The sequence below is a fragment of the Hylobates moloch genome, unplaced genomic scaffold (genome assembly GCF_009828535.3).
Source record: "Hylobates moloch isolate HMO894 unplaced genomic scaffold, HMol_V3 SCAFFOLD_24, whole genome shotgun sequence".
In the NCBI taxonomy this organism is placed as follows: Eukaryota; Metazoa; Chordata; class Mammalia; order Primates; family Hylobatidae; genus Hylobates; species Hylobates moloch.
Genome location: NW_026652299.1, coordinates 18,525,727 through 18,543,580, shown reverse-complemented (window position 1 = coordinate 18,543,580; position 17,854 = coordinate 18,525,727). Strand labels below are relative to the sequence as shown.

Sequence of the window (17,854 nt, the reverse complement as noted above, 5' to 3'; positions counted from 1 at the left end):
AATTGAACAATGAGAACACTTGGACACAGGAAGGGGAACATCACACACTGGGGCCTGTCGTGGGGTGGGGAAAGCGGGGAGGGATAGCATTAGAAGATATACCTAATGTAAATGACGAATTAATAGGTGCAGCACACCAACATGGCACATGTATACATATGTAACAAACCTGCACGTTGTGCACATGTACCCTAGAACTTAAAGTATAATAATTTAAAAAAAAAGAAAGTTATCTTCTAAAATTCTTGCCTTCTTTGAAAACGAACAAACCAGGATAAAATCTCCATGGTTCCTGGGAGAATGCTATCTCTGCCTCCGGTATCTGACTTGGAATAAAAGAAGGGAGGAATTTACCTAAATCTAAGTGTGGGCAGTCCTGGAGTCAGCAGGGGTTACCTGGTGGGCAGAGTGCAATACAAAAAGAATAAGATCTTTGGGAATAGTATTTTTCCTTGAAAGAATCCTAGGAAAATCTAAAGGTTTCAAACTGTTCCAGCTTTTGAAAGATGATAGTTTAAAGTTGGACTAAATCAGCTATATAATCCACAGCATTATTCTGAAGATTTCTTTGCAAATTCCTAGAATTTTATCTCTTTACAAGTGTTTTATCTGTTGAAATAAAAAAGAGGGTGTTTAATTTATTAACTTGGTTTTATGTAACCTTTTGCTCAACAGAAGTTATTGCTTTTTACAATATCTATTCTCTAACTTTTACCTTCACAGTTTACGACCCTAGTGTCATGCTTAGACATGCCTTCGCTATCCCCAGATCATAAAAATGAAAAAACATATTCTGTAAAATTTCACCTAGGAAAGCTAATATTTTCTTCTACTTTCTTGTGTCTTATTTTCTGATGGTATTATGGTTTCATTTTTAATTTCGGCATTTTTATTTAAATTATCTATCATATTGATACTGATAAAATATTTTAAATACTCACAAAATGAGACATCAGTTAATACCATTCAGATTTCACAATTTTTAAACAGTTTTAGAATATCTGCTTCATCAAAACATTAAATAAATGCATATAACTGAAGACTCCCCACCCCATCAGAGGTATCTAAATTTGGCGTGTGTTATTTCCATACATGTTAGATTTTTTTATGTTGTTTTTGACATCTGCCATGTTCACACACACAGATCGACTTCATTTTAACTGCTGGATATTATTTCACTGTTTGAAGAAATCAGTTTATTCATTTGTCTTCCTGAGGGGCCTTGAAATTGTTTTGACTTTTTCATTTTTAGAAACAGTGCTAAACAGTAAATCTTTATATGAGCCACTTTTTGCCTATGTTAGTGATTTTCTAGGACAGAAACATGTAAGTGGAATTGCTGGGTCACAGGCTGTGTTTTGGCTTCAAGTTTACTGGGTAACAGAAATTAAAACTCCCACTGACAATGTAGAATTTCCATTTCTACATATCCTTGCCTACTGATGTTTTCAGACTTCTAAAGTTTTCCCAAATAAATGGGCATGGGGTGATAACCCAGTGATGTTTTGACTTACAATGTACATTTTTCTGAAAGAGAAATTTCAATGTTTTTTGGTCATAACACTTTCCTACCAGCTAGCTTTGCATATTTTACTTTTATAAGTCTTTTATTTATCCAAAATTTACTTTTGCCCATGGTGTTTGATAGCAATGAAATGGTATCATTTACTATATAAATTGTCACAGCAAGCCAGGCGTGGTGGCTCACACCTGTAATTCCACCACTTTGAGAGGCTGAGGCAGGTGGATCCCTTGAGCCAAGCAGTTCTAGACCAGCCTAGGCAACACGGTGAAACCTTATCTCTACAAAAAATTTAAAAAAAATAGCCAGGCATCGTGGTGTGTGCCTTTAGTTCCAGGTACTTGGGAGGCTGAGGCAGGTGGGTCGCTTGAGCCCAGAAGGCAGAAGTTGCAATGGGCCAGGTTGTGCCACTGCACTCCAGTCTGGGTAACACAGCCAGACTCTGAAATTGATAGATAGATAGATAGATAGATAGATAGATAGATAGATAGATAGATAGAAGATAGATAGATAGATAGATAGATAGATAGATAGATAGATAGATAGACAGACAGACACACAGACAGATAAAAATTGTCACAGAAGCCTTTTAAAATTGTCCATTTTATTCTCACTAAATTGTAATTCTACTTCCATTATATACTCCTATATATGTGTGGGTCTACTTCGAGGCTTTTCATTCTGTTCTCTAGTTTATTTGAGTATCTTTGTCCCAACATCACACTAATTTGCTTTATCTTCAAAATAAATCTTCAAGTGTAGTGGGACAGCATATCCTCCCATTATCTTCCTTTATAATCATGTCATATGTATTTAAACTTACATATTTTCATAGTAATATTTGTATTAGCTTGCCAAATGCTGTGAAAACCTTCTTGGGATTCTCATTAAGATTATACTGAAAGCATAAATCATTTGGGGGTAAGCTGATATCTTTATGGTATTCCATCTTCCCTTCCATGAATATGCCATACATATATCTCTTTTTATATCCATTAATAATTTTCTCCATCAATATCTCATACATTTCTTCTTAGATTTATTCCTATATGCCTTTTTTACTATTTTAAATATTATAGTTTACAACTATATTTTCTAAGGGCTGATGATTGATATGTAGGAATTCTATTAATTCATTTTATATACAGCAATCTTCTAAATTTTGACTAAAGATTCCTTTAGATTTTCTACTTAGACAATCATTACTTGCAAATAATCTAAACTACGCTTTTTGCCCAGCTCTTATACTACTTTTCTTACTCCAGTAGCTAGGACCAGAAGTACAACAATAAAATGAAGCAGTGACAGAAGGCATTCTAGTCTGGTTGTGGTTTTTAAAAGGAATATTTCTCACATTTCTCATTAAGTACAATGTTTACTAAAGATTCTTAGTGGAGATATCCTTTATCAATTTAAGGAAATTTCCATTTTTTAAAAAAATTATAAACTAATACTATGTGTGTTGTGGGAAGTCAGGCACCCTGAACAGAGGGACCAGATGGAGCCCAGGCAGAAGAATATAAATTGTGAAGATTTCATGGACATTTATCAGTTCCCCAAATTAATACTTTTATAATTTCTTATGCCTGTCTTTACTGCAATCTCTGAACATAAATTGTGAAGATTTCATGGACATTTATCACTTCCCTAATAATACTCTCATAATTTCTTATGCCTGTCTTTACTTTAATCTCTTAATCCTATTATCTTTGTAAGCTGAGAATGTACATCACCTCAGGACCACTATTGTACAAATTCATTGCAGAACATGTGTGTTTGAACAATATGAAATCTGATTCTAAAATGTGTGTTTGAACAATATGAAATCAGTGCACCCTGAAAAGAACAGAATAACAGCAATTTTCATGGAACAAGGATGACTGCATGCAGGGTCGGACAGAATACAGCCATATTTTTCTTCTTGCAGAAAGCCTATAAATGGACGTGCAACTAGGAGAAATATCACTGTATTCTCTTCCTAGCAAGAAATAACCCTGGGGAAGGAATGCATTCCTGGGGGTAGGCCTATAGACGGCTGCTCTGGGAGTGTCTGTCTTATGTGGTTAAGGACTGAAATATGCCCTGGTCTCCTGCAGTACCCTCACACTTACTAGGATTGGGAAATTCCAGCCTGGTAAATTCTAGTCAGACCAGTTCTCTGCTCTCGAACCCTGTTTCCTGTTCAGATGTTTATCAAGACAATGCATGCACAGCGGGACATAGACCCACATCAGTAATTCTAATTTTGCCTTCTCCTTGTGATTTTTATTGCCCTTTGAAGCATGTGATCCTTGTGACCTTCTCCCTGTTCGTGCACCCCCTCCCCTTTTAAAATCCCTAATAAAAACTTGCTGGTTTTGCAGCTCAGGGTCGTCATCACAGTCCTACCAATATGTGGTGTCACCCCTGGAGACCCAGCTGCAAAATTTCTCTCTTTGTACTCTTTCTCTTTCTCAGACCGACCGACACTTAGGGAAAATAGAAAGGATCTACGGGGCTTTTTGGGGGGCTGGTTTCCCCAATATATGTGTATTGAGATTTGTTTTCCCCTTTAATCTGTTACTACTGTCAATTATATTAATGATTTTTCCAGTGTTAGGCAGTCATTGCATTCCTGGAATAAATACCACTTTAAATAAGCCTTATAAATGTGGGCTGGTACACTGCACCCAGATCTTGGTTTCAAATACCTCTCTCCGTTAACAGGAACCAGGTGACCTTGGAAAAATTGCTGATTCTAAGACAGGGGTAAGAAATACCCAAGACAAGCCTGGAGCATCTTACAATTCCAGAAAGAAAGAAGTGCTAAGAAAAACAGGGAAAACAACAACAATGACAACAACAACAACAACAACAAAAAAGATGGGAGCATGTCAGAAAGACCAAAAGCTAGGATAAATTGAGCCAAAAAATAAAGTAGTACTGCTTTACAATGCAAAGTATAAAATAAATACCAAAGCAGTCATATAAATAAATTATTGAATAAATAATAAGGAAGAAGAGACAAACGTCCCATGCAGGAGAATTCAAAATAATTTCTGTAGACATTCCACCCGCAATGAAGTGGAGCATATTTCCCACGTCCATAAGTATGTGCTACGCATAGTGACTTCCTCCCAAAGAGTACAGGAGAGAAAGGGTGGTGGGGAGGCAAAGAGTAACTTTACAGCGGAGAAATCTGACAGACACTACTTCAGCCAAATGACCAAGATTCATCTCAACAGTGACAAGCTGGGCCAGGCGTGGTGGCTCATGTCTGTAATCTCAACACTTTAGGAGGTCAAGGCAGGCGGATCACTTGAGCCCAGGGGTTCAAGACCAGCCTGGACAACATGGCGAGACCCTGTCTCTACAAAAATAACAAAAATTATCTCGGCATGGTGGCATGCACCTGTAGTCCCAATTACTCAGGAGGCTGAGGTGGTAGAAACTCTTGAGCCCGGCAGGAGAGGTTGCAGAGAGCTGACACTGTACTGCTGCACTCTGGCCTGGGCAACAGAGCAAGATCCTATCTCAAAACAAAAAAACAGTGACAGGTCATGTTGATAATATATACTTTTGATACGGTGTGATAAAGAATGGCAATTTAGCTCACAGTTTAAACACTTCCCAAAAATATACCCAAATCTAATCGTCAGAAAAACATCAGACAAATCCCAATGAGACAAATGCCACAAAAACTTAACCAGTACTTCTTAAAATTCCGAAGTTATCAAAAACAAGGAAAGCCTGAGAAACTGTGAAAACCAAGAGAAGCTTTAGGAGTATGATAAGTAAATTTAATGTGTTTCTTGGATTGGATCCTGGAGGAGAAAAAGGACATTAGTTAAAACTACAGAAATCTGGATAAAGCACGGACTTCATTAATAGTGTATCAATATTAGCTCATCAACTGTGACAAGTGTACCATGCTAATGTAAAGTATTCATAATAGAGAAAACTGGGTAGAAGATACACAAAAACACTCTAGACTATATTTGCAATTTTTCTGTAATAAAAAGTGTTTATTTTTTAAAAGTGAGTTGAGGATCTCATTTTCTATTTTCAGGACTAGTTTGCGTAACAGAACTTTCAACGGAAACGTATAAGCAGTCAAGTAATTGATGTAGGTTGATATGAGCATTTGTAATACGGTAAGGGTAGTAATAAAGGCTGCACCATTCATTAAATGATGTTGAAAAATTAGCTATTAATTTGGGGAAAAATTTCTCTCTGATCTCTACCTCATGCCAAATTAATTCCATCTGAAATGTGCAAAAAATTACATTTAAAAAACTATAAAAGTTCTAGAAGATAATGAGAATGAATACCTTCATACTCTTGGGGTGGGATGGACCGTTTTTATACATACCAGTATTGAAGACAACACTGAAGTGTTAAGGACAGAAGAGGCCTCTCAGTAAACTGAGCCAGTGATATTTCAGCACAAGCTGAAACAACCTCCCAGAATGAACAGAAATATAATCTCAGAGAGTTTGTAAAAAATACTGAACAGTAAGTATGAAAAACAGTGGTGGCATTTATTTCCTGGAAGAGGAAATTAAGAACAAAGAAAACAAATCTAAAACATCTAGTATGCTGAAGAAAGTTGCCAAAAATAAAGATCTGAGTTAACAGAACAAAAAAGCAGACAAAATTGACTAAAACAAACAAACAAACAAACAAAAAAACAGTGAAGTAACATGTCCAAGCTAACATTACTTAGGTAGCTACTGGTGGGAATGGACTTTGGATCCAGGCTGGTCTCACTTTCAAGCTCGGATTACTTCTACTTCTACATATGTGCTCACTTAGCCATTAAAAAGGAGTCATCTTCTTTTTAGAAGAAAATGCAGTGTGGTACCCTGTACTGGATCCTAGATCAGAAAAGGAGCATTGCTAGAAAAACTGCTCTAATAAAGTCTTAAGTTTAATTAGTAGTGGTATACCAATGTTAATCTCTTAGTTTTGACAATTACACCATAATTATATAAGATGTTTAACGTTAGGGGAAAATGGGTAAAGGGTAGGTAGGTGTGTAACTTTTCTGTAAATCTAAAATTATTTCAAAATTAAAAGCTTATTAAAAAATAAAAGAAATCTCAGCCAGGCACGGTGGCTTATGCCTGTAATCCCAGCACTTTGGGAGGTCAAGGCAGGATTACCTGAGGTCAGGAGTTCGAAACCAGCCTGGCCAACTTAGTGAAACCCCATATCTACTAAAAATACAAAAATGAGCTGGGTGTGGTGGTGAGCGCTTATAATTCCAGCTCCTTTGGAGGCTGAGGCAAGAGCATCGCTTCAACCAAGGAGGCAGAGGTTGCAGTGAGCCGAGACCGTGCCACTGCACTCTAGCCTGGGCAACAACAGCGAAACTCCATCTCAAAAATAAATAATATAATGTAATATAATATAATATAATGTAACGTAACGTAACATAACATAACATAACATAACATAACATAACATAACATAATATAATGTAATGTAAAATAAATCTCTCAAAATGCTGCCTTGGTACTATCTTAAAACTTGTAAGTGTAGAGATTCATTACATAAAACCAAATTTTAAAGAGGGCATGCTTTGTACTGAAGATTTTGATTATAACAGGTTTGTTGATAACTTTTTAAAAATAAATATCAGCCTCAATTTAATTATATAGCTTTTCTGTAAAGACTGCTTATATAATTTCTTCTACACCATTTTTCCTTTCATGTGAATAAAAATATAAAAAAACTGTAAACAGTAGTCTCTAAATACATATGGTGATCTAGTTGTGATGAACTGTTTTCCATTTCTGCTATAGATGTCACAAAAGTTCTGTGAAACAAACCTTGTAACAGCAATAATTAAATTTAAAGGATTAATAGAACAGCCTGATTTTTTAGGAGCTGTCAGATACCGAAAGAATCAGGACTTCAGAAATAAATGAATTCTAGGAGCAGAAAAGCTGAAGCATATAATTAAATAGAAAACTCAGAAGAGTTTGACTAAGTAAAGGAACAGGGAGAAACAGTTACTGAGAAAGAGGGAGAAAAACTAAAATAAATTAATGAAAGTCAGGGCTTATGGTGTCTCCAAGGAATTGAAATGCGACAAATCATGGAATGGGAAGGGAGATGGTAAGAATAAATATGAATAGTATTAAGTTCAATCACTTAATACTTAGGCCTTGTTAGAAGCCTTCCAATGGTTCCCATCTCTCAAAGCATGAGTCAGGGATCCGTTGAGACCTTGAGGGTGCACTCATTCCCCCCACCCTCCCTACCCCCCCAACCCCATCACTTTTTGCTTTCTCTTTTACTCTTCACCTTCTCCCCTCACTCCTCTCAAGCCAGCCCTGCCCGCGTGCAGTCCCCTGGCACTCCAGTCCTTTACATTTGCTGATATCCCTGCTAGAATCCCCCTCCCCCAGACATCTCCATGGCATAAACTCCTTCATCTACTTCAGGTTTTGCTCAGATATTAACTTTTCAGTGATTTACTACTATGCCTGTTCTATTTTATTTATTTATTTATTTATTTATTTATTTATTTATTTATTTATTTAGAGACAGGGTTTTGCTCTGTCGCCCAGGCTATAATGTGGTAGTATGATCATGGCTCACTGCAACTTCTGTCTCCTGGGTTTAAACAATCCTCTTGCCTCAGCCTCCCAAGTAGATGGGATCACAGGCGTGCACCACCACGCCTGGCTAATTTTTTATATTTCTGTAGAGCAGGGTTTTACTATGTTGCCCAGGCTGGGCTCGAACTCCTGAGCTCAAATGATCCTCCTCCAATGGCCTCCCAATACTATGCATGTTCTATTTTAAATGGTGAGCCCCTATAACTACCAATCTCCCCCACCCTGCTCTTTTATTTTCTCATAGCTGCTTCTATGTCCTAACATTTTAATTACATTGAATATCTGTCTCACCAACCACTGGACTGTAAGCTGTCAGATTTTGCCTGTGTTCACTCTTTCTCCAGTGCCTAGAATAGTGTTTGGCACATAATAAGTGGTTTTTTTAATAAACATTTGCCTAACCAATCAATACAAATGTGTGATTTTTCATTACCATAATTAAAATTAGAATAATGAAACATTCGTAACTTTTCCAAAGTCATTTTTTAAGCAACTGGGCTTGTCCTTGTGCCTGTGTTTTCTGGGTATTTTCTACACTGAACTTCTATAATGTTTTAAAAAGGGGGTTTGTCTTTGTAAAAGACTAGACAGCTGTCTGAGATCATTTCAACTCAAGTACGTTCAACGTCCGAGTGAGAAAGAATGAAAGTTCATTCTTTCAAGGCCTGTTCTTCCTGTGAGCTTAAATAACATTTAGTTATTACATGAAAGAGATTCATATCACAAAAACTTCACACGGGCAAATGCTTAAAATCATGATCCACTAAGTTAAAGGAATCACAAAATTCCCACCTTCCCATTTTAAAAATGAGGAAACTGACCTACGAAAGTTACTTCCTCATGTTCAACTAGAACATCACTGACGAAGTAGTGAGCAGGAGCTAGTCCTAAACTAAAGACAGAAACATTACGGAATGACCTAGCCTATCAACATTTTGAAATGCAGTGAAAAGTCCAGATTGGAAATGCTCACTCCACCATCCAACTAGGCCTTTATTTTCTCCATCTTGTTTCCATTTCATTGCTCAAAGATGCTTGTGAATGTTTCCTTATTTATTTATTTGTTTTTGGGAGACAGGGTCTTTGGAGTGCAATGGCACAATCTCGGCTCGCTGCAACCTCCGCCTTCCAGGTTCAAATGATTCTCATGCCTCAGCTTCCTGAGTAGCTGCGATTATAGGTGCCCACCACCATGCCCAGCTAATTTGTGTATTTTTAGTACAGACAGGGTATCACCATGTTGGCCAGGCTGGTCTCGAGCTCCTGACCTCAGGTGATCTGCCCACCTCGGCCTCCCAAACTGTTGAGATAACAGGCGTGAGCCACCACACCCAGCCGTGAATGTTTCTTCATACCATTTGAATATTCAAGATTCTTTCTGCATTAAGATTCCTAGCAAAATAAACACTGTGATCACCTTCCTAAGTATTTTAGCATGTTCAAGGGCCACTGTGCCTTCCAGACCCCACTCAACATTTGGCCTCTTACTCTAGCCCTTTGATTTCCCTGTTGACAGAAGTATGAGGCCAGCATATTTTACAAATGTCTTAGCCTTTTCAGTGGATGGCCTGTCAATTAACTCTTACGAAATCAAATGGAAGCAGCCTTCAGGGCATAAAAATATGCTACTTATCTAATTTTTTTATTGAAAACTTACACACGTTCCATTGTTTTTCCGTAAGTGGGGGAAAAAATAAATCTGGTGCTGTATTTTCGCTTCAGAAGTAGCAACAGCAGTTACTCCACACATGCATTCCCCAGGTCCCCAGACAGTCATCTCTGATGTTATAAGAGGCACAGAGGCAGATACTTCAGCAAAGACAGTCTATAAAATGAAGTTGCTATGGACCAAAATAACTGTATTGATTTTTAGTACAAATCAAAACACAAGGAAACATCACTTTTCCAAATGGCACAAGCTGAAAAGGACAAGGAAAAATATATTGCAAATAGTGAAGAGAAGGAAAATAATAAAGACAATTACATTAGCAAACGTCTTGATGTTCTTTTTTCAGAACACTAAGATGGCTGTTGTTCATTTTTTAAGTTCAAAGAGCTGAGAGGTTTGAATTATGTTGAACTGTTACTCATTTGTGGACACTGTGCTCACTGCTGGAAGTCTGACCTTCAGAAAACAAAGCCTGATAATCCTTGGACATGTGAACATCTTATTTAAAGCCTCATTTTTTTTCAATTAATATCTCTCACTCTGATGGCAAATGGCAGAGCTGTATAAATTGTATTATAAATACATCATTTGCCAAAATATCATTAAGTTTGTGGCAGGCAAATATTTTCCTTAGATATCCTTAATGAGGCAAAGTAGCTTTCAAGCCAGAGACCTCTGGACGTTGTGGAATGACGGGACGGCAGTCAGGACTTACCATGGCCCCCTCACTTGTTCTTTGGGCAACTTCTCGCTGTAGTCGGGCCACTGCCAACTTCTCCCTGGAGAAACAAAAGCACATGATTAGTTGACCATTCTCAGGGTAGAGGCGACACTGGCATGACCGTGAAACATTCTTCTGAGGTCTCTAGAGGAATTCCTTCTTTGGTTTAACTCACTTCCTCCTCTATACTTTCTATAAATATTTAAACTGATTGGTCATGAGTGCATTGTTTTCACTGAGTGTCATGAAAGACTTTTTTGCCATAGATTTTACAATACCTAAATAAATGTTAAATGCTGAGTAGATGCTTTGCTTTTAGTTCATTAACGTATATCACTCATAAATAAATTTTTCATGGCTATAATATTTTAGTTGACTTTTCTCTATCAACTTTGCTTATGCATTTTTAATTAGTTTTATTTCTTTTGTTGCTCTCCACACCAATAATATTAGGAAGCAAACAAAATATAACTTCTTACTATTTTTAAAATAACAATAGAAAATCAGTTACATGCTTGCTACGTAACAGGCATCATGCTGGGCATTGCACCTGTTCTCATTTGAGCCTGACAACAATCCCATGGGTGATTTCACTATGCCCATTTTATAGATGAAGAACTGAGGCCCAAAAAGGCTAATACACTGAGTCCTCAGCTGGTATATAGTAGTTTTTTGGAATCAAATTTTAGATTTCCTTACTTCAAAGCCTAAATAAAAAGTCTGCTTATCATTTTTTTCAGTGTGTAGGTAATATAAAATGTAGATTTAAAAATCAGATTATTTATCTTAGTACTCCTTATTTAACAATGGGATTCATTTTTAGATCCCTTATAATTCTGGTTTCACTTAAAATATATCCAATATTCATCAAAATTTTAAGAATACTTTTGTAAAGTGATAGATGCCTGCATTTTGGACAGCTTTTCAATTGTTCTTTAAAATAGTTGATAGATGTCATAGGGGTAAGTGAACTCTTCTGGTAACCCCTAAAATGTTATCTTTAGTAAGGATTTCCCCTGATATTCTTCTACTACTATACTACTATCAAGATGAGAAACTATTTGAGTGATATTTCATCCCTTAGTCTTCTCTTTGCCCAGGATTGGCTATATGCAAACAGAGGATGCAGTTCAATCCCCAGAAAATTTTCCCACTGTGGAAAATAGAAGTGAAAACTTCTTCTTAAGTGCTTGGATCTTTGAAATGCCTACGACTACCAAGAAGACACGTGCTTTTGTTTGGTTGCAGCTGGTCAGTCTTTTAGTAGAAACAGTTCTCTCTGAATAAATACCTAAAGGCTCAGACTAGAAGAAGGGAGACTAGACTAGGAGACATTCCAGATATACAAGTTTTGGGAGCCTGTGGCAGGACCTGTGAGTACGCCTGTAAGAAGGGGCAACAGAGTAGATATGAAGGAGCCACGAAGGGATGGAAGCCACGTGCCTCTGTAGAGAGGCCAAGTAATCAAGGCAGAAAGCTCCTGTGTATTCTCTGACTCAAGTCCTGATGAACAGATCAAAGAAATTCAATGAAAAGAACAAATTAATGGAACAAATAATTGAAAAAGAAGGATATGAGTGACTTCTGTTTTAATACGAAAATTAAACACATGAATTTATCTCTTCTCTCCCCAGAAACTGTTAAAAATGTAGTATAGAGGTAACACTGGCAAATACTTATAAAGTCAAAGAAAACAGGAGAATCACATACTCCACACTCTATGAACCAGCAATTCCACTCTGAGGTCTAAACTGAACAGAAATATATGTTCACCAAAAGACATGTACCAGAATGTTCATAATAGCACTTTAGTAATCTTATAAGCTGAAAATGCACACACCCATTAACAATAGAATAGATATGTCAACTTTAGCATAGTTATATGCTGGAATACTATACGACACTGAAAAGGAATAATCTACACTTAATCACAACAATGTATGGAATACTGCAAATATGCTGTTGAGTAACAGAAGCAAATACAAAATGTATATATTTTATTTCCTATTTATATAAAGTGCAAATAGAAGCAAAACTCCTATACAGTTTAATAACACAAGAAAAAGAAATAAAATACATGGATATCAAAAAGTAAGAAGTAAAACTGTCTCTGTTTACAGGTGACATTATTTTCTAAGTAGAAAATCCAATGAAATTTACTACACAACTTATAAGTGAATTTAGCAAAGTCAGAGGACAGAAGCCGATGAACAAAAATTAATTATATTTTATATACTAGCAACAAACAATTGGAAAATAAAATTTTAAAGCATCTATTTATAATAATGTCAAAAATTAAAACATTTAGGAAAGACATTTAGCAAAAGATTTGCAAGACCACCCACTAAAAACTACAAAACACTGCTAAGAAGGATTGAAGGAGACTAATAGAAATATATATCACATTCATTGATTGAAAGACTTAATATTATTACACAGTCAAAATCTGTATCAAATAAATCTATAAATTCTTTTTCACTGAGATATATAACTCTACCAAATAAAGAGCAAGACTAGGTAACGAGAAACAAGAAATCCAATAAATAATTGGATTTTTTTTCTTCTTTTTTTCTTTTCTTGGTAAAAAGAAGCTCCTGGGCAACAGCTATGTAAGAATCCAGAGAATAACCAAACTGAATTGCAGCAAGAAGACGGAGAGCCTCAGGAGGATGACTCCAAGAATAAAACAAAGTTGAACCAAAATAAATTACCTATGTGTCTGTAAGTATTGAGAAGAGTTGTAGAGTTTTATTTTAAAGCTCAAGAATAAGAAATTGGAACATGAAAACCTAAGCCAATGGCAGGAAGTGACAATTATTCATGCTAGAAAAAACAAAGTTATTCAGAAATGCAATTCTAAACTTCTACTAGACTCAGCTGTGAATGACCTTTACTTATCATTGTAATTATTAACTAAATTAATTTACTATTTAATGAAAAAAATAGAGAAAAGGAAGTACAGAGAAACAGGTGGTACAGAAACACTAAATTCTTATCTTCCATAATAGAAAGATAATACATAATATTTAAAAGTGATCTAGAAACAGAAGTTCAAGCATATTATTTAGATACAAGGATGCAAAACTTAGAAGGTAGATCTAGAAGAAAGGAGAGTGGCTGTGTCAGAGGAATAAGATGCAGAGGTAGGGAAGGTGATGTGTACATCTTATAGATGTTATCATTGCATTTGATTTCCAAAGTATGTGCATGTACTACTTTGATTAAAAAACTTCTCAAAATGTGTTTTTTTAAAACCAACTGGCTCATGTTATTTTTATTAAAAATATTATAATAATACATTACTAGAAAGATAAAGGATAGATTATTCACCAACCGATGATTCAGCATCAAATGACTCATTGCCTTGGACCTGAGAGGCACCTACTGAGAAGCTTTGGTAAATTAAGGCAAAATAAGAAGTCACTATAAGCAACAAGCCTTTGGACAAACGTTAAGTACATACTACAAACAGTTTAACATGCTACAGAGATATTTTAAATTTAAAAGTCTCTCTTTACTTTTTTAATGAAGTATAAAGTACGCAGAAAAATATCCTAAGAGCCCAGGTTGCTGAATAATCACAAAGTGAACTTGTCCGTATTTGTCCCACCTAAACAAAAAAACAGAAACACTGCCAGAACACCAGAAGCTACTTTGATGCTAATGATAATTAACTTCCTACACCAATACCTGAATTCACTTGCCACACTCTTTTCTCTGTATACTGAAACACGGAGACATTTAACTTCTCATCTAAAGTATATTAAACACACTGTCTCATATTTTACTCGATTGTTTATTCAATATATTTTTCCTCTAAATAAGACCATAAATTCCTCCTTGACCACAACAGTAGCAACCAAAAATGATGATCCATTCATTTTTGCAGGTGGTCAGTTGTGGTGTAGTTAATATCTTACTGTAACAGCTGGTTGCCTGAGTGGAGATTATATTTAGTTCATCTCTTTAACAACTACTAAGGCCCCTTAGTAGGAACAAAATAAGTATTTGTGACTTGCTGAATGAGGAATCAGTTACAGAATCTAATACCAACTTGCCTAGTATAACAGAATTTTAAATAATATTACCATCTTGCATTTACATAGTACATAACGCAGGTACATTGCGCTCATATACCCTGATTCCCACAGGGTATCCTCTGGTTCTGGTTAACCACAAAAGCTTTTTTACATACATTCTAAAATTATGAAAAGTACAACTTCCATAGGCCACCAGGTAAATATCTGAGTAAGCTTCAACAGAGTAAATTCCTAAGTAAGAGCACTGAATGAGGGGACTGTAGAACAGCAGTTCCCAAATATTTGCGTACTGAGTTCTCAAATATTTGATCCTTTTGTATGCAGAAAAATTGAGGATCCCAAAGAGATTTTGTTGTTATAGGTTATTATCTATTGATATTTATGACATATAAATAAAAATGTAATTTATTAAAGTATTTATTAAATCACCAAAAAGCCAATAAACCCATGCCAACATAAGTAAAATATTTTTATTAAAAGTCATCCTAAACAGTAATTCCAAAACAAAAATACATTTTGCAAATAAAGGGAAAAAATAAATTTTGTGAGAAGAGTGATACTGCTTTAGAATTCTGCAACTATCTTTAATGTCTGGCTTAATAGAAGACAGGTGTATTCGCACATCTGCTTCAGCATTTAATCTGTTATGACAGAACATGTCATGTGACTTCTAGAAAACTCCACTCATGGAAGCTGAGTGAAAAAGGCAAATATTATCTTAGTGTTATGACAAAAATAGTTTTGACCTTGCAGATCCCTTGAAAGGGTCTTGGAGATACCCAGGGTCCCAGGACCAAACTTTGAGAACTTCAACTGAAAGACAGATACAGAAGTAGGAATGTAAGAATGTTCTAGAAAATTGCCTTGAATCCTCATTCTTAATTATTGAAGCTTCAGAGAAAGATTTAATATATATGCTAATGGTATGTTAATTTCTCACAAGAGCAGTGTAACATAAAAGAGACATTTCCAGGAACAGATCAAAAGCCTATCTTATCCCCACCATCCTACTAAATGATAAAAGAGTCCTAATACAGTGTAAATGTTAGGAACATCACTACTTTATGCTTAAAAGAGATGGACTTTACAAACTATTAGGACAGTCACACTGTAATGTGCTTCTCAAATCTTATTAATTCAATTTGAAAGAAAACCTTAATGGTTTTAGTCATTACATAGTTTTTAAAAAGGAAAATACTATATTGATAAATCATGAAATTTTGTAGACTGTCCACACATTATATTCTTTGGCATTCAATAAAGAAGGAACAAAATGAATGAATCAACAGGAATGGGCTATCTCTAAAGGGGCAGCATTCTAGTCATTTGATTTGGTGAAACAGAGAGTAAAATACATAAAAACTAGAAACACCATTTTATATCTGACCTACCACCACATGAATGGAGAAATGCCCAAATTCAAACAGCCACATGGAAACAGGTGATGAAAACATGGAAAGTTTCAGAGTAGTGTAGGCCACAGGGGAGGCAATCCCCAACCCCAGCCCGGCTGCTAGCCTTCTGTATTGACAACTGGGGAAATTGCTTAGGTGTAGACAACTAGAAGTTACCCTGACGCAGGGCAGCTAGGTGATGAAGGAGCAGAATTTACAAGAACAGCAAACACAAATGTCTTTTGGGGACCATGTTCCGTAATTGTTTTAAGATATTTATGCAGGAAATGCAACCTATTAGATTATCCAACAGAGATCCCTCAGGGGTCCAAGGGACAGTTCAGGGTCCTTCCATGGAGTCAGTGGGCAAAGCCAGTGGCAGCTAAGTCCCATGACAGCAAGAGCACTCCAACTCTAAGCTATTTTATGTATTAGGCTTCTGAATTATATTCCCTTTTAAAAGTGGGTTTCCAATGCTAAAACACAACAAATAAGGGATTCTTCAGTAACTTGTATATTCCAAATATTTCAAGTCCTTTCATGTACATTTTACATCAGCTGGAGTTTTTTCTTTTTAAGTAGAATTTGTATTTTATTTTTGCATGAAAAATGTTATTTTTGTATGAAAGAGTCTTTCTTTTTTAAAACTAAGGAAGTGGTGAAGTTCTTGACACGGTAAAAATCTCTGATAAAATACTAAGGATTTCTAGATGTTATTTCTGGAATCAAATTATCAACTCAATCAAAATATTAAAAATAAATGGCCCTGTCTTTTTCACAGAATCTCATTTGTCCTTGGGTTTAGTAGTTCCTGGCATGCCATATCTTCAAACCCCCACGGTCCCAATATATGTGTGAAACCAATTGGGACTAGTATCTTTTTCATGCAAATTCAAAGTTCTTACAAACAGCTTTCTGTAGAAAATAAAGAATGCTGGATTTGCAAGCTACCCAAGACAAATTAAATACACTCACATACACATACACCCTTGCTCCCATTTAAAGGCCTCAGTTCATCTGCTGAAAACAGACAACTGTGTTTCTGCAATGCATCACTGTTTTGTTTTGTATTTGTGGCAAAGCCAGTAGCTCATTATGAAGTGGGTATTGACTTTATGATCGCCAAACAAATGCACAGGGATATTTTATCAAGAGCTGTGGATTCTTATTTACTGAACAGGTACAAAAAAAGAATATAAAGAATATACACACGATGAAACAAGAGACCACAGTACTTACTTCTCTTACAGTTAAACGTAAAGATAACTTTTCTCTCCAGGGAGAACGAAACAGAGCTACTCTTCTTATTCAATTTTATATCCAAATGGAGAATTAATTCCAGGTTTCTAAAGCCCTTCAATATAGCCCCAGACTACCTGAACTAAAGATCACAAACGACAATATTTTATATGTTTTATATATTCTTATATGTTCTTCAGAATACCACTGACACCTCTGCAAGTTAAGCCCATGGAAATAGTGTTCCCAATGAAGCCAACAGGATGTTGTCATTTGTAAAATTTGGAAAAGACCTGCAAGGTTTGTATGTTTAAAAAAAAAGCATTCCCCAAGGAGAAAGCAGCTTGCAGAGGGGGAATATATTCAGTTTGTGATGTGTGGAGACCTCAGGCTGCAGGGTGCTACAGAGCCATCTGTTGCATGAGTGTCCCAGGGCACGCCTGTTGGGAGACAAATCAATGTTCCCTTGCCACTCTTCAGGAAGCCCAGGACTTGCACCCACCCTGAATGGGAGAGAATGGAGATGCTGTGTGCCCCATTCTCCACCGGGCAGATGGTGCCCCTGTGAGGATGCCCTGCTGGAAGAGCAGCAAGGGCAATTAGTGTAAGTGGGAAGAATTATTTCTACTCATTGTAAGTCTCATGGTCCCAAATACCCTAT

General features: G+C 36.2%; 1 protein-coding gene across 1 annotated transcript in view; it reads right to left on the bottom strand.

Annotated features, from left to right (window-relative positions):
• NCKAP5 (NCK associated protein 5) overlaps positions 1-17,854 on the bottom strand; it is a 998,748-nt gene that overhangs the window by 524,203 nt on the left and 456,691 nt on the right. The window contains exon 4 of the mRNA XM_058434310.1: positions 10,515-10,578. Within this exon, the coding sequence (XP_058290293.1) occupies positions 10,515-10,578 (64 nt within the window). The remainder of the gene's footprint in view (positions 1-10,514; positions 10,579-17,854) is intronic.